Source organism: Struthio camelus, chromosome 18, assembly GCF_040807025.1.
Source record: "Struthio camelus isolate bStrCam1 chromosome 18, bStrCam1.hap1, whole genome shotgun sequence".
Taxonomy (NCBI): Eukaryota; Metazoa; Chordata; class Aves; order Struthioniformes; family Struthionidae; genus Struthio; species Struthio camelus.
Genome location: NC_090959.1, coordinates 13556202 through 13580843, shown reverse-complemented (window position 1 = coordinate 13580843; position 24642 = coordinate 13556202). Strand labels below are relative to the sequence as shown.

Below are 24642 nucleotides of genomic sequence, written 5' to 3'. Positions count from 1 at the left end.
TTTGAGAAACAAAAAGAGATAAAAACATCAGCTAGAAAAAGGAGTGCCTGCATTACAAATGCACTTTGTTATTTTTATCTTGGCAAGTGTCATTAAACTTTAATTATTTATACACCCATGACAGATAAGTTTGTCCCACTTTGCATTAAAGATGTTATGTGTTATTTTTGTCAAAGCAATAAAATCGCAGCAATGAGACCTGGCTCCAGCCTTCTGAAACGGTTATAACTACTCAGCAAATAAGTGAGTACAGAATGAGGCCTCAGCTTTTCCTTCTCGTTGCAATCCATGGGACCTGCAGAAGAGGTTGTTGGGTTTTTTTCCGGCCACTTTCGGACGGAAAAGTGAGCCTGCAGAGCCTGCTGGGGGCACGCACATATTTTCATTTGTGCCGGATCCGTCCCATTCGCAAAAGCGGAACCGACTTAATTTTTCAGCCCAGGAGTACAAGCTAAACCTCAGCCCTCAGTGCAGGCACCGGAAGGGGTGTTAAACGAGCAGAGTCCCTATACCTTGGCCTCGTCCCCTCGCTGCTTCGACAGGGGAGCCAGTCCGTAAATCGGGCGGACACGTATTGATGCAGCCGAGGGGAAGGAGAGGGGTCGGGGCGGGGGGGGCTGCAGGGGCCTGAGGCGGCCGGGCCGGGGGGGGCCGGGGGGGCCGGGGGGGCCGGGGTGCCGGGCCGGGGGGTGGCCGCCGCCGCGGCGGGGCAGCTGCGGGGGCTGCTGCGCTGTGCAGCCGCGCGTGGGGCGAAGGCGGCGGCGGAGTCTCCACCTCCTCTGGCAGCGGCAACCTGTAGCTGCCCAGCTCCATTAAAACTATCAGCAGTCTGGGGGGACGCACTTCACAGCGGAGGCGGGTTGGGTGGGTTTCTTTACTTTTTTCTCTTTCCTTTTCTTTCCTTTTCTTTTTCTTTTCTTTTCTTTTCTCTTTTCTTTTTTTTTCTTCTTTTTTTCTTTTTTTTTGCCTTTTGCCTTTGGCCAAGCCCGGGGCTGAGCGGGGGGACGGCTGCGCCCAGCCGGCGGCGTGCCGCGGCGGAGCGGGGCCGGGCAGCGCCGGGGGCGGCCCATGGCCGCGCCGCCCCGCTGAGCCCCGCGGGCGCCGCCGTCGCCCCTCGCTGCCGCCAGCTCGGCCGGGAAGCAGCGCGCCCGCCATGGCCCGGCGCTGCTGGCTCGTCGCGCTGCTCCTAGGTAGGTGGCACCGGCGGAGGGGAGGGGGGGAGCGGGTGGCAGGGGTGCCCTTCCCCCTCTTACCTCCCCCCCCGCTGCGAGCTCTCTGCCGCCTCCCCCTGCCCCCGGCCGCGGCGGAGCGGCGGGAGGGTGCATGGAAATTACGCGGCCGGTGCATGGAAATTGCACGGAGGGTTGTATGGAAGTTGCCCGGACGGTGCATGGAAATTGCAAGGAGAGTGCATGGAAATTGTGCGAACGCTGCAGGAAGGCTGCAAGGAGGGTGCATGGAAGTTGCGCGGCCGGTGCGAGGAGGGTGCCGGGCGTTGCACGGACGGTGCATGGGAAGTGCAAGGAGGGTGCATGGAAAGTGCAAGGAGGGTGTATGGAAGTTGCGTGGAGGGTGCATGGAAAGTGCAAGGAGGGTGCACGAAGGCTGCAAGGAGAGCGCATGGAAATTAAACGGAGGGTGCCCGGAGGGTGCCGGGGATTGCGCGGAGGGGGCATGGAAATTGCGCGGAGGGCGCAAGGGGACTGCCCGGCGGGTCTCGGCGGGGCGGCGGGGGCCGGGCACGCCGCGGGTGCCCCCTTCTCCCCGCTTCGCCCTGGCTGCCTGCGCGGGCCGGGGGCTGCCGGGCTTTGCGGATCCGCTGGGACCCCCCGGGAGCCTCCAGCACCTGCCCGGCGGGGGGCTGCTCCGGCCGCCGCCTCCTTCCCCGGCAAAGGCGCGTCCCGCCGCGGCAGCACGGCGGCAGCGCTCGTTTTGGAGCCCCCCAAGCAGTGCCAGGAGGAAAGGCCTTGGCTTGTGTGTGGGGAGAAGGGCAGGGGACAAAGACAGCTGCGCTGCGGAAAAAGCAAATTGATTTGCGTTCATGGCAAAGAGCAGAGGCCGAGAGGCTCCCCCATGCTCGGGCAGTGCGTTTCCCCAAGAAATGCAATGGGGACCCTTGGCCGAGAGGCTCCCCCATGCTCGGGCAGTGCGTTTCCCCAAGAAATGCAATGGGGACCCTTGGCCGAGAGGCTCCCCCATGCTCGGGCAGTGCGTTTCCCCAAGAAATGCAATGGGGACCCTTGGCCGAGAGGCTCCCCCATGCTCGGGCAGTGCGTTTCCCCAAGAAATGCAATGGGGACCCTTGGCTGAGAGGCCCCCCCCATGCTCGGGCAGTGCGTTTCCCCAAGAAATGCAATGGGGACCCTTGGCCGAGAGGCTCCCCCATGCTCGGGCAGTGCGTTTCCCCAAGAAATGCAATGGGGACCCTTGGCTGAGAGGCCCCCCCATGCTCGGGCAGTGCGTTTCCCCAAGAAATGCAATGGGGACCCTTGGCTGAGAGGCCCCCCCCATGCTCGGGCAGTGCGTTTCCCCAAGAAATGCAATGGGGACCCTTGGCCGAGAGGCTCCCCCATGCTCAGGCAGTGCGTTTCCCCAAGAAATGCAATGGGGACCCTTGGCTGAGAGGCCCCCCCCATGCTCGGGCAGTGCATTTTCCCAAGAAATGCAATGGGGACCCTTGGCCGAGAGGCTCCCCCATGCTCGGGCAGTGCGTTTCCCCAAGAAATGCAATGGGGACCCTTGGCCGAGAGGCCCCCCCATGCTCGGGCAGTGCGTTTCCCCAAGAAATGCAATGGGGACCCTTGGCCGAGAGGCTCCCCCATGCTCGGGCAGTGCGTTTCCCCAAGAAATGCAATGGAGACCTGTGGCTGAGACTCTGCAGTGCTGAACAGAAGGGGCAGGTGGGGAGGATGCTCCTGAGGCTAGCGAGCAGCATGGACATTGGAAATCCAGGCACCGTTCTCTGCTGCGATCTTCCTTTCTATCACTTAGTTTATTCATGCAAATTTTGAGGGAGAAAAGTGTCATTCTGATTTGCCTCTCGAACAGTGAGGCTTGGTTTGGTGATCATTGCAAAAGGACTGCATGATGGAGCTATTGGAAGTTATTTCCACTAAGAATAAAGGAGCAGGGCTACAGAAGATAATCCTTACTCCTTTCTATAGAGTTACTTCTCAGTTCCCCAGTAGGGTCTTTGCCATATGTTGTTCCCCATATATAAGATGTAAACAGTTTGAGAAATATGTGTGCTCTGTCTCCATATATTTGCTGAAGTTGCTCTGCGCAGAGATGTTATATTGCATTATATGAGATTACTCACTTTTAATTTGAATACTGTTTTCTTAAATCCTCATACACCTTACTTTAGTCCAATCTAATTTAAACCCCCTGCTTGCTTCATCCGATGTCAGTGGCAAGATTTCCATTGATTTCAGTAAGAAAAGTTGGACCTTAAAACATGTATTTAGATTGGTAAGTCAGATCCAGAACTCATGAAAATCAAAGCAAGGTTTGCCAGTGACTTTAGTGTGAGCAGGACTGGCATTTTGTCTTTTGCATAACACTGAACATCAGCGTGACACCCGTGCATAATTAGTAATAAAAGCACTTTAGTTAGGTAACTGGATCTGATTTTGGAGCCTCCTTCAGCAAAGAACCACTCATTCTTGGAAAAGTCCTGAGAGACTTGCTGAGTTTTTACCTAGGGTTTCATTAAAGTCTTTACATTCCAGTAACACCACAGTGATATTTTTCATGCGTAGCTTCTCCTAGATGGTTTTAACATAAAAGATCTATTCTTGCTTTCAGTCTTTATTTTTAAGTTTGAAAATTATAGTGTTGGGGTAAGATAAGATGAGCAGTTGCAGTCGATGATGAGATTGGGAAGAGAATCTCATGAGTGATACTACTAAATTAATTATAGATTGATGTGTATGTGTATTTACACATGCATATGTGTATTTAGTAATAAATTGACATCATTGTCTTTGGTCCAAATGCTTATTTTGGGCATTGTTTACTTCGCTAATTTATTTTTAACAAATTGATATTTTTTTATTATTCATTCCTCAAGCTAGCCAAAAAATCAACAACTAATGTATTATGCTGGATCTTCTGATTTGACTGTATTTGCTCTTCCCATAATTACAGCTTAGCCATGCTACAAAGTATACTTATACAGATAAAGACAGGGCTGAGATGTAAAAAAAGCACAAGTGAAAAAAATACAGTGTGGTTTCTATATTTTCCCCACAAGCACAAATTGTTGAGTAAGGAGATTTTCAAAAGCCAGAAATTGCTGTGAAGAAAACCAAAGCTGGAATCCAGTGCTAGGGGAGGCTGCATCTGGCAGAACAAAGTTTGGAAAGAGATCTTGCTTTCAGCGGGATCCTGCGTTTCCCCACAACACAGCATATGTCATCTATAAAGACAACGCTTTCATGGATGAGATACCATCCGTGTTAAAATCAACCTCAAAATGAGGAAGCACCTATGCGGTGCTCTTACACAATTCCTTGGGTTTTCTCACTCGTTCGTTAAGGAAGATAAAGCTATGCAAAAAGAGAATTCCTAACTTTGTGATTTTAAGACTATGCATCTCAGATTTAATAATGCCACAAAACTGACAGGCAGAAAGCAATCATTTTAATGCATAACTCATCTTCCGTAGGCTAAGAGTGCTGCCAGAAACTGAAAACGTAATCCATAGAGCAGCTCCATCTCTACCCAGTTTAAATTGTCAAAGATCTGAGGGTTTGGTAATCTGCAGCCTGTTCTTTTTTTTTCCTTTAGGCAGTTAAAAGGTCTTATGTGCTAAACCGCAAAATTAGGAAATTTCTGTTTCTGTTTTAGGGTAAAAATGCTGATGTCTATTTGAAGTGCCGAAGCTGCAGATTGTTAGGTGATAAGAAGGCTGAAATTCATCTTTTTGAGTTTTAGCAGGGCAAGTGTGTGATAATAATGTCCTTCATGCTGATGTTTTCTCATTTTCAGTGAATAGCTTATTAAATCATCATGATTGGAATGGAATTGAAACTGAGGAAGCTGCCGTGAAGCTCAGCTCCCGTGGCAGTGTTAGATAGATGATTGGATCAGTTCAGCAACAGCTCTCAACTTCCTTACGCTTGGTGTGATGATACATAAATCACCAGAAGTCTCATCACTGAGTGTTTGAAGAGATATGCCGGAGATTTGAGTCTTATTTTTTAAAATACTACTTTAAACTTGAGTATATTCTAAACCATTGTATGTGATTGACCACTGAAAAGTCCCCCACGGTTTCTACTAGCTTCATTTGAACCACTGACAAACGTGTGACACCTTGGCCTTGTCCGAGTCGGTGGCAGAGATCCCTCAGAAACGAGCTTTCACCCCTATGTTTTAGATGGATTCATACACCAGACTCCCCACGGAAGCACCTGATTTCACCTTGTTTGCACTCTTGCTAAATCCCCAAGTGCTGGGCACTGGCAGGTTGTGGCATCTGAGCACCTTTTTCCCCCTGTCGATATAAAAACACAATGGTGCTTTATTTTTAAAGCTTTCCAGAGAAGCTTTTTCAGAGGAAAAAAAAATTTTTTTCCCAATTAGACTCATTGGAAAAGACCGGTGAAATTATAAATGACAGCAGAGTTTTGCGGCAAAGAAATTATGAAGTTCTGCTAATTGTGAGTAGCGCAAGTCCCGTTATTAGATTATGCGGCATGTAGGTTGAATGTCAGCTTTGATTTCGGCATCTGTCGGCGATGCTAAGAGAACTGGAACACATCAGGACTTGGCTAATGTTGACAGGCAAAACAGTAGGCTGAAATTTCAGGCTATCTAGAAACCACACCCAGACCCAAAAACACATGTTAAAACTAACTCAAATTCTGTGCTTCAGCTGAACAAGTAACTTTTTTCTGCGGTCGCTTGTGATTCTAAGCTAAATCTGTGTGTGTGTGTATTTCTGGTGTGGGTTGCGTATCGGATTACCACCTTTCTAGGGAACTTTTTTTCTGAGGATACCGTCCGCTCTGGCTCTTTTGGACTGCCCTTCTCATCTGTCGCTCCTGGGCTTTGCCGGAGCCAAGCAGCCTCCGACGGTTAGATCCTGTGAGATGCTCTTTTTGTGATTATGAGCCGTATCCTCGCAGCAGTGCCGGGTGCAGACCTGTTGTGTTGGGTGCTAACTGGCGAGCAGAAGGCTGGTTCTTGCTTTAGAGGGGTTATCTAATTTCCTGGACTTAGATTTTCAGCAGTGTTTGAACATTGCCGGGGCCTGCTGGGCTACGAGCTGCGCCGGTACCTACTGCGCGCGTCTCTCTCCGAGCATCTCGGCGCCTCTGGCTCGTGTCTCTGGGCCGGTGGCGGAAAGGCAGCGATTTCGGTAAGCGCCAGCGAACGGAGAGCGTAGGCAGGGGAGCAGCCCTGCGGCGGGAGGTGGGAAGGCAGCGCAGGATAACCCCGGCTCCCACCCAGAGCGGGTTATTCCCGGCTCTGCTAACGCTTCGTTCAGCCCCGCAGAGTCCTGCCAAGCGAGCGGGCTTGCGCAGCCCACTAGACGGTGCGTCCAGGAGCTTGCCCTGATAGGCAGGCCACATTTTTTCCTCCCTCCGTTCACTGCCAGCGCAACCCCTTCACTGGGGGTAAGGCGTTCCTTCCCTTCCGTGGTGTTGACGCCGTGTGAATATTCGTAGGCGGTTTTCACGTCCATCTCGCCCCAGCTGTCGCTCAGCCGGGCTGCACGTACCGGGCTCCTTCCATCTTCCCGCGTAACCCAATCCCTCCCACCCCCTCGCCATTTTTTGTTGGTCTACTCTCAGCTCCAGCCGCTTCCAGTTGCTCGTTTTTGCCTTGGGTAAATGCTGTATTTATGTTAATGGCATGTGGTGGGTGGTCCTCTCGGTGCTCGTGGTCGGTGCGAGCGATTTGGATGTTTGAAATGAGGTTGGCATTTTATAGCCAAGCCATTCCCTGATTACCAGTTCTGCTCTTCACAGCGGTCCAGGAAAAAATATGCTTAGCCATCACTGTTAAAAATGGCACGATAGCCACTAATAAAGTGTCTCTGTGCAGAGGTTAGAGGGACTTGCCAAAACTGCAGGGGTGCTCCATGTATTTGAGATGACGGCGTGCCATTAATTTCAAAACCATGTGTAGCATTTTCTAATGAGTTTCCATCTCTTCTAACTGGAGGAAGATAGATGTAATATTTCCCATTTGGTAAGGATATGAATTCTGGTTAGAACATTTTAAGTGAATCATGATTATGACTCTAGGATATTGTTCAGCCTTGGACTGAGTTGATTTGCTTTGGTTTTTGAAGGGAAATACCTGCCCCCAAGTGTTCTCACCAGTCTCTCACCAGCTAGATATCCAGGAGGTTAGAGATCATCTCCTCGTGGCATCCTATGGCATGAAAATCAAGTTCACGCTTCCACCACCGTTCAGGGAAGAAATCTCTAGCATTGCCCTTCTTTGCTTCCCTTCCTTTTGCATTTTGCTTGTGCATTTCCCTGTGCCAAACCTCTGCAGCAAGACTGGTCACAGTGTGTAACTGTTGCCTGAACCATGAGCTTTCTTCAGCGCCTGCCGATGCTGAGGAAAAAGGGGATGTAACAAATATCCTGTTAGTTCTTACCTCACCTGATGAACCATCCCTCGCCCTCTGTCCTGTAGGCTTGTGTGAACAGGAGGGATTGGAGCAGGGGAGCCCCGAGACGGCTGTGATTTCAGCTCGCAGCAGGATCGTCCCCCTCCACACACTTGTCCCCTCTCCTGGGCACTGACTGCAGGACATCTCCCGGGAAGATGCATGCACACCTGCCTCTCGTGCCGGGATTGCTCATTACTCTTCCACAGTCCTCTCTGACAACTCTTTCGTGTCTTCCTTGGTTCACTTCCTTTGAGTGGAGAGTATCCTGTATCCCATTTCTCCTTTGTACCCCTTCGTTCTCCACACGCGGTATCTGCAGTCGGTTCATTCTCCGCTTGTGGAGAACGGCATTTTCTGAGTAAGGTAGTGCTCCTGTGTTGTTAGCATCATGTTAACACTTTCCTATTTACTGACTTCCGTGAAAGCAGGATCAAGCCCAATCGTCCCGTTTACAGGGTTAAGGCCTGGTTTTCTTCTTCAGGATAAACAGCCACAGAGGGCAATATTAAGAAGCCATTTTATTGAAATATGGTTTATACTGAAGAAGATTTTTGAGGTGCAGGAGTCAACATCATCTTCCTTCTCGCCTTCCTCACCACAAAGCCCGTCTATCTTAGCTCACATTCCTGCTACTCTTTCTTTCCTGAATCCATAGGCATAAGCCGGTGTCCTAGCGGAGACGGGAATTTCCCTGAAGGAAAGCGAGGTTGAGCACAGGGTTCGGCTCTCGCTCCTGTGTGGCCTATCGTGAGTCGGGGCAGCTGGCATGGATTAGAAGGAACAGTTTTACCGAAACGGCAGCGTCTTTGCTGGCGAGAGTCAGCCTGTCTGGTAATACAAAGAATGAGGTGAAGTTTCACCAAGTAGGGTCGCCATGCCCATGTGTAAGAGGTGACTTAAGCCTGAGGAATCTGGTTTCTCCACTTTTTTATGATTGCACTTTTTGACTGAAGTCAAGTGCCCTACCATGGTGCGGCAAAGCCAGTTTTGATTAAAACATCTAGGTTTTGCTTTGGCAGTGATTTCATACTACCAAGGCACCAGACATTGCTGACAAAAGTTCTGGTGGGATGGATTTCTTGGACTTGCCACTTACAGGAGAAAGAAATGATTTTATGATTCCAAGAACAAAATATTACTTTTCTAGTGCTATAAAAAAACTTTATACTCAACCCACCGTAAATGCTTCACCATTTTAATTGTGGCTGTGAGATAGATCAGACAATGATCACGGCTTCAGAAGAAAGCTAGGCTAAAGCCGTGTAGTGCAGTGTCTGAACCTGTTTACTAGTGTGCCTGCAGTTACATGGTGAAAGTGTGTTTTGAAAAGTTCTTGTGTAGATCCTGAGCTCGTTGGGAATTTGGAGTCAGCTGAGTTGCCTCTTAGGATTTGCAGAATTTCATACGTAAGTTGTATTCTGTTATGTACAGAAAACTCAGGGGGATGCTCTGCAGTGACAGCTAACATACGTGCTGCATTGCTTGCCGTCGTTGAAAGAGTAACTTAGAAACGTCCAGTGAGTTCAGAGCACTTTGCAAATAGTGTGAACTGAGCATCAAACTGATAAAACATCTATATGTAGTTATAGCTGTTTTACAGACAAATAAGAGAAGGGATGAATAATAGAGATACTTTTCCAGAAGCCAAATAGTACTCCCGTGAAAGAGCTGGCATCCTCCCTCTACCACTTGACCGCGTTCTGGCTTCAGTTCAGGGAGGCATTACTAATCAGGAAAAATGCTCATGCACTGGCTTAATTTCAAGCGTATGCTTAAGTTTCAGTGAAACCAATTAGAGTTAAGCCTGTGCTTAAGTGCTGTCCTGAACTGGGTTCATTTGGCAGATAGGCAAAATGCAAAGTTGTGCTGTGATGCAGTTCCCCTCTGCAGTGGATTATATTTAAGTTTTATAACTTTATAATATAAAATATATCTCTTCCCACATAATTGTTCCCTTGGGAATTCCTTATTCCGAGTGAATTAAAAGCATGATTAACTCAATCTCAACACAAATGCAAGAGAAATTGATTTGCTAAATACAAACAATTTCTTTGTTTTTAAAAGAGCGCTTTTTCCTTTAGTGGCTAACCCAGAATCCATTCTGCATGCTCCCAGGAGAGGAGAATGCCAAAGAAACGCTACTTTGCTCCATTAATGAAGTCTCTGTGTTTAAGTATAATCCACTTATGCAGAGTATATTGATATGTTTCTTATCATCCTTTTCATTCCAGCCTGAACATTCCTCACAAAATATCAAAGGTTTTATGTCATCTCTAAATGAAGAAATATGTAACGCTCCATGACTTCAGGCACTGATCTTATCCTTGTAAATGGGTGACTAACTGAAACATTAGAATTATAAATGGAAATAATAAATTCTGGCCATAGGAGGCAATAACATGTAACAGATTAAGCAATCCAGCCCTGGAGAAGAGTTGATGTACAGTAACTAATTTGGGGCAAACTGTAATGTATGCATTTTCTCCTCTATTTATAAAGAAGCAGATGTGTGACTGTTTTTCCAAACTCAGTCTGCTTGGAGGAACACAAACAGGATTTGTTTCCAGCAGGGCATATTACAGTATTTCTCTCCTGGTTGGTAGTTTTTTCCCCGTAAAAGTCTGAATCTGGAGCATACAGATTGGACCCAGCAGTTGCATGGCACAACCCCAGTGCTAGGTTCTCAGTTTCAGGCTTGGCCACTGCCTAGGGTTCTTTCACCTTAATTTTAACAAGAATTTAGTTTGCGTAGGAATTTCCAGGCCTGCCTTTCTATCATTTCTATCATTTCTATCATTTCTATCATGATTTTTCTAAAAGTTGCATGTCCAAATGAGCGTTTGGAGTGCTGGATGGATATTTGTTGCTGCTGCTGCTGTCTCCAGGCTTGACGCAGTCTCTGGTCATCACCAGCCGCCATCCCTGGTTACCGGCACCCCTCGCCGCCTGGCGTACTTGTGCAGCCCTGTTGCTTGGAGACTTGGGGCCGGTACTTTGGATGCAACATTCACCAGAAAGCTGGAAGAAAAGGTCCTGCTTTGTCTGGTTGCTGGACTGAGGAGCTCTCTGCAAACGCTTGTGGTTCCTCGATACAGACGGCTAGGGTAAGGAGTGAGCGGAAGAGACCACAGTTGGGGATTTTGTTAGATTTCCCTGTAATGAGTATTTTAGCCTTGAAGAAGAATTGTGAGTAAGTCCTTCCCCCTCACCCGGTAGTTCAGTAAAGCAGTTGATTTGTGCCTCCTTTAAGATGGAGAGAGGAGCTGCTCTCATGTGTTTGGGAAAGGGCTGAGTTACAAAATGACATATAAGTGACAGGCACTGGGTGCTGCTCTTCTGAATAGAAGTGTGCCCCATCTACGGATTTTTAGTACGTCAGTAAGTACATCTAGTACTGAACTTCTCCACGTTGAAAGGATGTTTGAATCTAGTGGGGCTGAGCTGGAGTATTTGAGAGGGAAGAGCAGCAGCAACATTTGGACACAGGCCAATAGCTCTTGGTTTGAGGATGCGTCCAGCTTGGTGTATTGTGTGCTATTAAGTAAGGCAAAATCCCTAGGAATTCCCATCATGTCAAATATTTACATTCTGGAGTTTTTTTCTTCTTAGTTTTTTTTCCCCCATGGAGTTGTATCCTGATGATAAAAATTCCCATTTTCTATGGAGCGTATTAAAGTCTTGTGATTATGTTGCCAAAGTGTCTGTGCTCTAAAATAATGTAGACTCCTAGTCGTTTTGCCAAAAGTAGCAACAAGGGTTCAGTCAAATATTGAAGCAGCCGCGGCCATAAACACACGCGCAGGCACACATACAATGCCGTTAGCAAGTTCAGAGCTGGGCCATGTTCTGTGCTGGTATTTCAGTGTAGCTGTAGATTAACTGCACTGGCACCTCTAGGGCCTTTCTGTGGTTATGAGCAAGAGCAAATTTAGCCCTTATATTTTGTTACTTCTAATACAAATACAGATATTTTTTATTCTACAGTAGGCGGTCGGATAATTATCTAGTTGGCGTGCGGCCGTTTGGGAGGCCCCTCTGAGCGTGCTGGGTGAGGCCTCTGCAGATGGCGGTTCCCCAGTGGCTCTGAACTTGTACGTCGGAGGTGACTCTGAGATGCCAGATGGGTGATAAAATACTGTTTGGTGGAAATCTCTCTGATTTGCCACACGTTCGGAAGCCTTTGACTTGCCCAGCAGAAGTTTAATTCCTGAACGGCCATTTGATTTGATCTAGGGCTTGTGCATCTATTTGGGCAAATCTGGACGCTGAGGTTTTTTTTTTGGTGGGGATTTAACCCGCGGCGTGCGTGCGATCTGCTGACGCCAGGGGCGAGAGGCTCCCCGCTGGGAGGAAACGGGCAGCGCTGGCGCTGCTCCGCGCCCGCGGCTCGAGGCAGATCCGTACGCCGGAGCCGTGTTCGGCAGCGCTTCTTGTTAGGGAGGTGCTGGTCCGCGAGGTGGTTCCCGTCTGCGCGCCCGGCTCAGGCCCTGCGCGATGGGAGCTGCCGCTGGCGTGGGCGGGAGCGGGGCACCTCCGCTCTCCTTCGCCTCCTGCCCCGTGGCAGCAAGGGCAGGCATATATATGCATTTTTATATGTGTATATATATGTGTGTATAGGTATGTATATATGTGTGTGTGTGTGTATATATATATATATATGCTAAAGGGTCTTTCCACTTGCTAGGCAGGCTGGAAAGCAACCTGTGTCCTAACCATGGGTAGGCAGTGAATGAAAGCTGGCTTGAAAATTTCCAGCCTGCGGCTAGGTAAATCGCAGAGTACAGCACGAGCGAGCGAACGCCGGCCGGCTGATAGACCCAAGACTGCGCTGGTCCGGGGCGGCACCCGGCCGAGGGACGTGGCTTTGGACAGTTGTACGATAGCAGGAAAGTCAGAGGGGTTTCGGGACGTTTCACCAAGGATTCATTTCACGTTGTTGTAAAGAGGCAAATCCCAAGTTTCTTACTGAAGCAAACTCACGATGAACGGAACAGAAGTTTCCTGGAGAATGAGTAACATATATAAATATATGTACTATATATATGTGTGTGTGTGTGTGTGTGTGTGTATGCAAAGGTCTTCAGGCTTTAGCTGAGTGTTCACACATTCCCTAAGCCAATAACATCCGTTGTTATGGGAAATGAGGTAAGTGACAGAATTACTGTCCTTATGGCCGGCGACAGGCAAGACTCGCGTTCCCATGTCGTAATTCCCTGCTTCGCTTACTGCTTCAACAATAGCTTAGGAGAGGGAGCAGGAACAAAGCACGCGCGGGTGGGTTTGGAGGTTTCGTCTAAAGAATAGCTGGATGCAGAAGGAACTCCAGTTGAGGACCGGTGATAAAGTGGTCTGTACCCTCAGCTAACACCTTGCTTCTTCCTTAACCCGTTTGGGGTTTCACGCTCTTAACGAGGCCTGCTGGCGCCTGTATCCAAGGAGTTTTGCTAGGCAGCGGGGTTTGAAACGTTTTCTGTGCCTACGAGGCAAGCAAGGAAGGGAGGTGCTGCGGGCCGGGCAGGACCGGCTGCAGGGGCTTGGCGCATCTCCGCCGCCTTGGCGGAGACGGCCCCGGACCGAGCGCGAAGGGGGGCTGCAGAGCCCCCCCCTCCCCGGGGTTGAACCCCCCGGCGGGAGGCAGCGAGGGCCTCCCGGAGGGGCGGCAGGCAGGAGCCTGCGCGGCCCCCCGCGGCTGACGGCCCCTCTCCCCTCTCTCCCCCCCCCCCCCCCGCGCAGCCTGCGCGGCCGCGGAGGCGCCGCTGCGCTGGGAGCCGCGGTGCCGGCAGCAGCTGCGCCACCTGCAGGACGGCGCCAGGATCGCGGCGCGGCTGCCGCCCCGCCTGGAGGGGCACTGGGTCTCCACCGGGTAAGGCACCCCCGGACGGGGCACCCCCCGGGCACTGGGCACCCCCCGGGCACGGGGCATCCCCTGGGCACGGGGCACCCCCCGGACGGGGCACCCCCCGGGCACTGGGCACCCCCGGGTACTGGGCACCCCCGGGCACTGGGAATCCCCGGACGGGGCACCCCCCCCAGGCACTGGGCACCCCCCGGGCACTGGGCACCCCCGGGTACTGGGCACCCCCGGGCACTGGGCACTCCTGGGCACGGGGCACCTCCGGGCACTGGAAACCCCTGGACGAGGCACCCCCGGGTACTGGGTCTCCACCGGGTATTGGGCACCCCCGGGCACGGGGCACCTCTGGGTACTGGGAATGCCTGGATGTGGCACCCCCCGGGCACTGGGCACCCCTGGGCACGGGGCACCCCCGGGCACTGGGAACCCCTGGATGAGGCACCCCCCGGGTACTGGGTCTCCACCGGGTATTGCGCACCCCTGGGCATGGGGCACCCCCGGGAACTGGGCACCTCCAGGTCCTGGGAATACCTGGATGTGGCACCCCCGGGTACTGGGCACCCCCGGGCATGGGGTACCTCCACGTACTGGGCACCCCCGGGCACTGGGAACCCCCAGACAGGGCACCCCCGGGTACTGTGTCTCCACTGGGTAGGGCACCCCCCAGGTTCTGGGCACTCCCTGGGCATGGGGCACCCACAGGCACTGGGTCTCCACCAGGTACTGGGCATCCCTGGGCAGGGCACCCTCGGGCATGGGGCACCCCTGGGGGCAGGGCACCCCCAGGCAGGGCACCCCCCCCGGGCACTGGACACTCCCTGAGCAGGGCACCCCCAGGCAGGGCACCCCCTAGACATCCTCTGGGCACCCCTAAGGCACCCCCAGGGACCCCCCCCCTGCGTAAGGCAGCACTAGGCACCCCCAGGTAAGGCACCCCCCCAAGCACATCCCCAGCACCCCTGGGTAAGGCGCCCCCCAGCACTGAGCACCCTTGGGTTAGGCACCCCTGGGCACTGGGCACCACCGTGGGCACCCCCGGTAAGGCACCCCTGGCACTGGGCACCCCCAGCGGGGGTAAGGCAGCCCTGGGCACCCCCATGGGCAGCCCTGGGTGAGGCAGCCCCGGGCAGCAGCGCGTGCCTTCCCGGCGAGAGCAGCGAGCTGAGCGGGGTGGAAGAGCCCGACCCGGTCTCCTTCGCCTTTCCAGCCTCTGCTTCCACCCCGTCAGGGTGCCGCTAGTGAGCCCGCGGGGCCCAGCTGGGCACAGCCGGCTCGACCCCCTCCCCGTGCCGCGCACTCCCGCTCTTATCTCTAGGAGATGTCCTGCAAAGTATAAAATATTACACCAAAAAGCCATAAGCGGCACCATGACATTTTGCTAGCGGGTGCCCAAATCTTAAAGGCGCCCGAGCCCGCTGCTGGGAGCTGCTCCCCCCTGCGCTCGCCCGCGTCCTGGGGTCCAGCACGCTCGTGCCGGCTGCGCGCGGCGGCGGCAGGGATTTCCGCGGGGCAGCCGGGGAAGAGCAAACGCAAGTCCCGCCGGCGCGCGGCTGAGGATGCTGCCTTGGTCCCCAGGTGCGAGGTGCGGCCGGGCCCCGAGTTCCTCACCAGGTCCTACCTCTTCTACTCCAACCGCCTCTTCAAGGCCCACCAGTTCTACTACTGGGACCCCTCCTGCCGCGAGCCCTCCTACTCCCTCGTCATCAAGGGCAAGCTGCGACTGCGCCAGGCCTCCTGGATCACCCGCGGCGCCACCGAGGCCGACTACCACCTGCACAAGGTCGGCATCGTTTTCCACAGCCGCCGTGCCATGCGGGAGGTCGCCGCCTGGATCAACCAGACCTCGGCAGCGGGCTGCAGCGGCTTCCTGCCCCCGGGGCGCAGCTGGGCTCCCGGGGTGCTCTACGAACTGCTGAGCGCCAAGACGGAGCGCGACTGCACCGCCGCCCTGGGCTTCGCCATGCACGAGCTCAGCCTCGTGCGGGTGGAGCAGCACTCCCAAGCCTTGCTGCAGCCCCAGCAGCGCGGCAGCCGGCTGGTGGAGGAGCTCTACTTGGGGGACATTCACACCGAGTGGGTGGAGAGGCTCCACTACCGGCCGACCGGTTATCAGCGACCTCTGCAGAACGCTGTGGTAAGAGTGATGCTTTTCTTTTTTTGGTAAGAACGATGGTTTCGTGGTAAGACCGATGCTTTTACGGGGTCCCTGTTGCAAAGAGAGGCATGGCTCACCCCGAGGAAAGGCAGAGCCTGCACCGAAGTCAGCGAAAGCGCTGGGCTGCACGGTGTGAGGGGCCGCTCGGATGCCTTGCGTCCCTCCCGTTATGTCGCTGTCGTGTCCTTCCGGCTTAGAGAGGAGTGAGGAAGCCAGCATCTCTCCTCAAATCGTTATTCCTCAATGTAATGCCGTTAGAAGAGGAAGTTGCCCTGAATACAGTTATGCTATTATGCAGAAATCAGACGTTCACTTTGACATATATGAAACTGAGCAAGAGACTTGGATGCTTTTTCTTTTCTTTTTCTTTTCCCTTTTCTTTTTCTTGCCCGTAGGTTGGTTTGTTTCCAGAAAAACATATTTTTATCTGAATCTTAACTGATCAATTCAGAAAGAATTGAGTAGTGAGACAGGGTGAAAAACCTCTCTGAACATTACCGGAGTTAAAAGGAAAAAGCTCTTTTGGGGGGCAGCTTTTGGGGGGGGGTAACATTTCCCCACACCCCAGACTACACCCAGTGAACTCTGAAAGAGGAGAAGAGCAGCACAGAGCAGCACCTCGCTCCCCCTCAGACGAACCATGCTCAGATTGGTTAAACTTGTGTTATCTCGGGCCAAAACCATATATATGAGCAAGACCAGATGGTAAACATAAACACTTTTAAAAGTTAATTTAAGACCAAACCTAAAGATACTGAAATTCACTCTCTGGATACAGCACTGTAATTAATCAGCTAACAGCTCTCCAATGTACCAGCACATGATGTCACCACTTGGCGATAATTAGAAGCTGCCATGCATTAGAAATAACTTCACACGACTGGTTTAAGCAAGTAAGATTTTTGGCTTCATGACTATAGTGATAATTTTATTGGGCAGAGGGTTTTTGTTTTGTTTTGTTTTCTTTTTATTACCTAACTAATAGCCAGTTGCCTGCACTAGCAAGAAAGTTACACAGCTATGTTAGGAATTATTTTTTAACGCGCTTTAAGAAAATATTGCTCTTATTCCCTTAAATCTGTATCTGTTTTGAAGAAACCCATTCTCCCCAAATTACCTTTCATTATCAAAGAATTTCCTGTCTAAGGAGAGCATATATATTTGCCAACTTCTGGGATTATTTAGCCATACTGTACTGTGCACTGTCAGCACTCATTACCGTGACAGTAGCAGTAAAGCAAGCTGAAAATGACTAAATTACAGTAGACTCCAATCAACTGGCAGGTAAATTACCCACCCTACAGTAACTACTGAGTTATTTAACCTTGCTGCATACAACAGTTCAGTCAAGATCAGCTCTTATTCCGGAAAATGATACAATATTTGAACCCTGGTTATTTAAAAATAAATCAGTTGTGATATATGAAGTATAAGAAAAAGTTCTGAGCTAGACCAAAAAAACCCAACAAACTTCTGGCATTTGATCAGCCGCAGGACTGCTTTGGCTCAGTGCTCTGTGCAAAGCCCAGGCAGGCAACCAAAGGTCGGGTCCTGGTTTTGCAGGAGGATTTTCCTCTCCGTCTCCGAGGCGATGTCCGTGCTGGCGCTTCGGGCGAGCCTGCTGCCTCGCTCCCACCTGCGTCCTCCCCGTGCGCCCAGGGTGGCAAAGAGCCCGGGCGGCTCCTTCTCGTGCTTGATCTGCTTGGATGTCTTGGGCCAAGGTCATTGCAGATGAACACCTTGGTGGGGGAGAGGGCCGTTTTGAGCCTTTTAAAACACTCTGAAAGGGTTTTTTGCATGTCCGCTGACAACAATACTATTTTTTGCCTTCCGCAGCACCATGTGCATCCTTGCCCGGCCTGTGGGATTATATACAGAGCTGATGAACACCATCCACCCATATTACCCGTCAGAGCCGAGCTGCCGATGCAGCTGAGCGGCAGCTGGGTGAGCACCCGCTGCGAGGTCCGGCCTGCCGTGCTTTTCCTTACCAGGTACTTCATATTTCACGGTAGCAATCACACCTGGGAAGGTTATTACTATCACTACTCCGACCCCCTCTGCAAGCAGCCGACTTTCACCATCTACGCGTCTGGGCATTACACCCAAGGCATCCCCTCCTCCAAAGTGAGAGGCGGCACTGAACTGGCTTTTAAAGTCACCCAGGCTCGGGTGACGCCGATGGACCAGGTGACAGTGATGATGCTCAACTCCTCGGAGCCGGGAAGCTGCGGGCTGACAAACTCTTGGCGCGCTGGGATGGAGCAGGATATAACACCCACAAATGGATGTTTGGCTTTGGGCATCAAGCTGCCCCACACGGAGTACGAACTTTTCAAAACAGAGCAAGATGCCAAAGACCGCAGCTTGCTGTTCATTGGCGAAAGGCCCACGGATGGATCCAGCCCCGACCGTCCGGACAAGCGACCCACGTCGTATCAGGCACCTCTGATTCAGTGTGCTGGGGCGTCGGAGGAATTCTCTAAATATATTAGTCTGAAATACTTGGGAAAACAGGATGTTAATGGGAAAGAAGCACTAAAACCTTTGCCTGTGGCCTTTTTATTGTTTATAGCACTGCAGTTTTTAAGATGGGACTAGCTATCTATTCAGGTACAGCACAGAATTCAGATAGTCCTGGTGCTAGGGTGATTTTATATCCTTCAAATGAGCACATCTGGAATCAGTTTTACTTAGATTTGGAAACATTAAAAAAAAAAAACAGTGAACAAAGCCAAGAAGATATGCCTGACTACATACTGTTTGTCCTGTGGCTTTATTGCCTAATCTTCCCTCTTCTTTGCCTACAAATCTAATGTAGTGACATGGATGCATTGCACATTGCAATAAATAATTTAGCAATAAGAGAGGAAAAAAAGAACTACATCAATTACAGTTGCTACTTTGAGCTTTTGACACTGCTAAGATATAATCAAGAGCTCGATTCAGGTGTAACTCAAACATCCATAGTGTTGGCTGCTGAGTTTCTTTGAGGTTAAGTTCCCTCCCATCATCCTCCTCATTGCTGTTCTTGCAAATTTAGATCTGCAGTGTCAGTCAGCAGCAGACACAGTCAGCGAATGTTCTTGATGAGGGCACAGTTACTCATTCCTTCCTCAGTTTATAGACTTTTCCTGCAGTTTTCATGGGTATTTACACTGACAGAGAACATTACCTGAACAGACTGCTGTGCCTGGCCATGGTCAGGTAGGAAGGTGCAGTGAACGGAAAAGGCCTGTGTGCCCAACTGCTCCCAACCTTCGGCTTCACATAGCTGCAGGCACTGCATCCATGTTGCGTTCTTCTGGCCTTTGCCGTCACTCGTACTGGCCCGCTTTTTGGGAAGGTGGCAGTGGCCACCATGTCGCTGCCTCCCTTGTCCAGCCGGCGAAGGCACCGCGAGGCAGTCGGCGGCTCCTGTTTATCACGTACCTCGCAGAGCTGAAGATCGCTTACAGTGCAAGCCTTCTCAGGCCGTGTATTTTCCGTCTCCTCTTTAGTAAGTGTACTGGCACACAAATTACTAATCCAGCTCTCAATCAAAATGCCACTTCCAGCCACGTTCATGTAAAGATGTTGCACAAATTTGCTGCTAGTGAACAAGGTGTTGAGGAAATACTCTGATCAGACAGCACAGTCAGTCAAGCTGATTTCTAGTGACAGGAAGGACAAAGTAAGAAATTGTATTCCCTTGTCTGCTGCAGCTAAGAAGCATATAACTTACTTGGAAAAGACCTCCTCCCAGTAGCTAAATCCTCTCCAAATAAGCCTATATATCTTACTCGCAAAGGATGTTTTGTTAAACCAGCTATGCAGTAGCTACCTTCTTAATGCTGTATTTACAAACCTGCAGCTTGTACTTAGATAATTTATGGGTTTTATAACACATAAATACTTTGGGGGATCTGTACATGACAAAATAATTCAAATGAGATACTTATTAAATGCATACAATTGTGATATAAATGTTGTCAGCATATTTGCATGTTCCAGGCATGGTAAAATATTAGTCGTGCACAAAAACAATTCATGCTTCTAAGAGGATACACAGTAAGGCCAAGCTTGGCTAACTCACCTTAAGTTCCCCCTGCAATCAATGGAGAGAGACTTCTCTAGGTGTCAGGTTGAAAGGCAAAATTAGTCTCCTGCCTCCTAGTCCTCTTTCTTCACTCACCATAGCAAAAACTTTTGCAGGTAAAGCAGTCCTGCAAATATCTCCCTCTTTTTCTAAGGGTTGCTGTGTTTCGTTGCCTGCTATTGCATGGAGATCCACAGGCAAACGTTTGAAGAACTGGAAGCGACTATAAGCCACCTGCTGCACTTATCTCCTCTGGGGCCCTGGCAGCAGGCGCTCTACCCACCCATGCTAGCAAGCCAACAAGAATCGGCCAGTTTGCAGGACAGCCAAAAGGGTACCTTTCTCCTGTGACTTGACAGTTGAAGTTTATCTCAGCACGTGAAGTTGTCTTTGCAAAGTCCCTGTTAAAATGCTATGAAGCAAGGGCAAGCCCAGCATAGCGTAGCTGGGTCTCGTACAACCCAGCCATGCAGCAGAGTTGTCTTCCTTCAGCCGACCTGTTTCCTGTCTCTGTGCTAGGACGGTCACTCATTACAGCCTAGACGAAAGGCTGCTGCTATTCAAGTCAGCGACATGCATGGGACATGCATGGGACATGCCTGGCAGCATGCTCAGGACCCAAAGCTGTGCATGGTACGAAGAGGGAAACTGAACTACAGCCCTTCCTTCCCTGTGAACGCCTCACCCAGAGCCTTTTTGTCCTTTGCTCCGCCTCACCCCCTCCAGTATATGTCTCAAAGAAATAAAAAAAGTCATGGAAAAGCTGTTTGCATAAATATCCTAAGTTTTATAGTTCTGTTCACAGTTTTGGGGAAAACATTCCTAAATTACATAGTTGCTCTCCCTAGGAATATCTGCCTTTTCCCAATTTGAATTTGCCTGGCTTTGATGTCCAGTCAGTGATTCCTGTGTTGCGCTTTTCAAGATCAGAGAGAGCTGCAGTGTTGGGTATTTTCTTCAGAGCATGAAGGCACTTCTGCACTGTAATCAAGACGCTACTGAATCTTTGTTAGATAAACTCAGCCAAGTGAACTCTCTCTCTCTCTCTAAGGCATTTTCACACTCCACTAGTCATTTCTGATTCTTTCTTGCATCCATTCCAATTATTCAGTTTCTCTTTTAAAATGCAAATAGCCAAATCACATCCAAAATTCCCAAGTCTCACAGCTGGTATGTACAGAAATACAATCATTTACTGGTAATGATAATTCAAAACAAGAACATGTTCTTATTCATCAGTCTTTTGCCCTGGGAAAAGCTGCACTGGGAGCTCAGGGGGAGTTCTTCCTTGCTGTGGTCCAGGGTATGGATATTTTTGTCATGTGCCCATTTTATCAGTAGCAATTTATGTGTACTTTCACCAGTGATCTGGAACTACGGAATTCTCTTAGGTCCCAGCAGACTTCTTCGGTGAGCATCATTTCATTGCGGTTCTCTTTGAATGACCACTTTTGAGATGTGTGATTATCACAGAGGACCAAGCTTTGCAGGGGTCCAGATACACGCAATTTACTGTAATCCCAAAGAATGCAAAATGGGAAAAAAGGATGCTATGAAGTGACTTGCATTATGCGCCTCCATCACCATTCATCACCTTTTCCATTCCCTTGTTTGGAGGGTGTCAGGCGAGCTGAGCACTTCACCCAGGTAATCATGTCCTCTTGGCCATTCTCATTGGCAGGGCAGAGATTGCTTCAGGCATCTCCCTTAGAAGTACTGATTCAAGTCTTCTAGACCTACTGAATTTTAAAGTGTTTATTTTTGAATATTAAGCAATGCTAATGAATGACATCACCTTCACAGCCTCTTACATCATCACCAGCAGTTTTGCCCTCTGCATCTTGTAGGGGTCCTTATCCTACCACAGATTTCCCTCTGTACTTCAGCTATTTATCATCCTCTCCAAGCACTCCAACACGTATGCTTTTTCTTTTCCTTTGGCTCTTGCTTTCCTTATTAATTTTCTGCATTTCATAACTCCCATTTTCTGTTGATTGCTGTCCATTTCCCTTTTTCTTATTTGTTTTGTATTACTTCACATCTAATTTTTCCCTTCATTTCATCACGGAACTAGGATGGGCTTTTATTCAAAGTTGTCCCCTTTCTTGATTGCTAAAGTTGTTTTTCTGGCCACTTAATACCTTTCTCTTAGAAAACTGTCAATTCTAATTGACAGTTTTCCATCTAATTTCTTCTTCACTACCAGATTAGATATGAATTTTGCTCAGCGGTGCCCCTTTGAAACACCAATTACATATATTAACCTAGCATGGCTGTATGCGTACCCTGAGTGCAATCAGGTTTCCACAGTACCTGCCAACTTCTAGTCCTGTGATTAATTTATCTTTATCTGACATAACCAAGAAAAAACAGAAAAACTTCATGTTACCTGTCTAACACTGCATTAGGAAAACAGACCTAGGACATGAGCAACAAACACTGAAACTGACTACTAGATTCCTTTCAACTATAAAACAACTACATACCTTTTCATTGTATCTGTGAAGACAATCCAAGAAAGCAGACACACAGGCAAGTAAGAACCAGCTGCAAGAAACAGGCACAAGTGTCCTGGAAAACTCTTCCCCTTCACTTCTAGTATAATACTTTTCAGAAGTTTAATTGTTTTAAAACCCCAAAAGCATAGAAAAAGACAAAATACAATTTTCAAACATTGTGAATGCATATTAGCTTCCTGCAGTGCCTCTGAGCATGAAAGCCTTTCGCACCTTCTTCAGTATCATAAGCTACTCAACCTTTGCAATTTTCTACTTCTCTAGCAGGCATGGAAATTTTAAGCATGGGCTGAGCTTGCGGGACAAACTCATTCTAGGGCTTGACTGCCTCAACAGTTCAATCAAGTTACTTGTTTTTCCAATTATCCATCTTCACACCCCCTATGTTTAAAAAGCCTTAGGATGCATTTTGCGCTCTAAATTTCCCAAACAATTCTTAAACAAAACACATACACACAAAAGTTTTAAAAGGCTTTTGGATAAATTGTTATCACAGAGTGATTCATTTGATAGATGATGTACACTGAATATAAAAGCGTATCATTGACTTTAAACTCCAAAATAACAGACAGCACAGTTTGCATGGCTTTCACTGTCATACCATGGAGAAAATTTTAGAAATCAGTGCAGTGCCTACGGTGTACCTTGCATTTGAGGTGAGTTTAGAGCAGGCAGAGTGGGGCATTTCTGGTGGCTCTCCCACACGTCAGGTGAGCGTCCTGACTCCTGCACTACAGGGCAGGTCCTCCCCTGCTTTAGCAGGAAGCAAAAAAGTCATGTTGGGCCTGAGAAAGAGTGTGACTTTGCAAGGAAAGTACCGTGCGAGAGCTCTGGCATCACAGGATGTCTGTTGTTCAGTGTTGGGCAATCTCTGGAAACTTCCACGCTGGATTCAGCCGTAGCCTGACGGGGAGAGGTGCCAGACGAGGGTCGGGGCATGGCGCACACACAGCAGCAGCACAGGAGAGCTGGAGGCAGAAAGGAGGTGCCTTGACACATTGCTCCAAACTCTCCCGGGAGTGAGAAGGAAGAAGGAACAAATTTGATAAGGCAGGAAACAGAAAGGTGACTTATTATCTAGAATGGGAAAAGGTGTCTGGGACTAGAATTAGACACGATGAGGGACTGGTCCGACAGGCAGCCAGGGTAGAGCCACGAAAAATCACACAGGCCAAAGCCTGGGAAGGTTGTGGGGAAGAGCAAGATTGGAAGAGGAGCCATGGGAGGGAGGAGACTGAGATGGAAGGCAAATAGGCCGCAGAGAAGAAACGCCATTTAAATAGGGTAGGCTGAACCTCAGTTTCTTTGCTGAAGTGCAGTGCTGGAAGAGGGCTGATTTGGATCGACCACAAGAGCTGAAGGAGCAAAGCAGAGATGCTCAGGCAGAACAGATCAGTAAAGAAACTGGACAGGAGCGTGTGTGGCCTTCACAGAAAACTCTTTTGGGCTCCAAACTAAAGCAAAAACTCCTGGCTTCAGTCATGCTTCTGTGTGGCCTCCCAGCAAAACGTGAAAACAGAAGTTGCTGCTCAAGCAGTTCACCACCCAATCAGATACCGAGGTCAAGAAGGGGCGTCCATGCAAGGATGTAATCCATTCAATCCTGACGCACACGGCTTACACGTAGTATCATGATGCCATTTTTGAAGTTCACTTTCTAAAAAAACCTAATTATGCAAAGTCTAAGAGACTGTATTGGATTACGGGAGGTCAGGCTCACAAAAGTTGGGCAGCCTTAAGACACCTTCGGGGCAGCCTTAGCTTGCTTAGATACTACAATGTATTCACACAAAGTGGCCAAATTAAGTGCACAGACAAACTTGGTTTTGCCATTTCCTAACTCCTGAGTGCTTGGCTTTGTACTGACTTAATAAAGTTCTTTTAAAAGTAGTTGTGTATGCATAATTGTGTGGGAATTCTGCCAACTTAAACATGAGGGGTTCAGGAGGCTTTTCTAATCTTGTGAGTTTCTCCACTGAAAGAAAAGATTTGATTAAAAAACCAAAGTATAGCTAAACTGCGGACAATACTTTACTGCAGACTGTTCTTCAGTTCTTCATAGGCACTTTGAAAGCTTGAAAAAGATCACAAAATTAGGAACTTATTTAATAAGAATGAAATGTACTGATGTAGAAACATAAACAGAAATGCCAGATGTATAATGTCAGCTTGTAATACGCAACTTCAATTAATTCTTCTTAATTCACTTGTTTTCTTAACTTCTTTTGTTTTGCCATCTGGAAAAGGCCATTTTCTACTGACAGATCATAGCAGAAAAGATCCAAAGTTCAAGTTTGTTTCAAGGAAAAGCAGCCTTGTTTTTTGCACTCACAAACTCAAGAGTCCTTTCTTGTAGGTCTCACTCACGCAGAAGCTTCAGGATAAACTTAGGCCTAAATTGGG

At 49.4% G+C, this 24642-nt stretch overlaps 1 protein-coding gene across 1 annotated transcript; it reads left to right on the top strand.

The window, feature by feature from the left end:
* The first annotated feature begins 1057 nt into the window (after positions 1-1057).
* APCDD1L (APC down-regulated 1 like) lies at positions 1058-24129 on the top strand. The gene is made up of 4 exons (XM_068913081.1): positions 1058-1190; positions 13370-13499; positions 15066-15624; positions 17482-24129. The coding sequence occupies exons 1-4, from the start codon at positions 1154-1156 to the stop codon at positions 18244-18246; spliced, it is 1491 nt and encodes a 496-aa protein (XP_068769182.1). The 5' UTR covers positions 1058-1153; the 3' UTR covers positions 18247-24129.
* Positions 24130-24642: the final 513 nt, after the last annotated feature.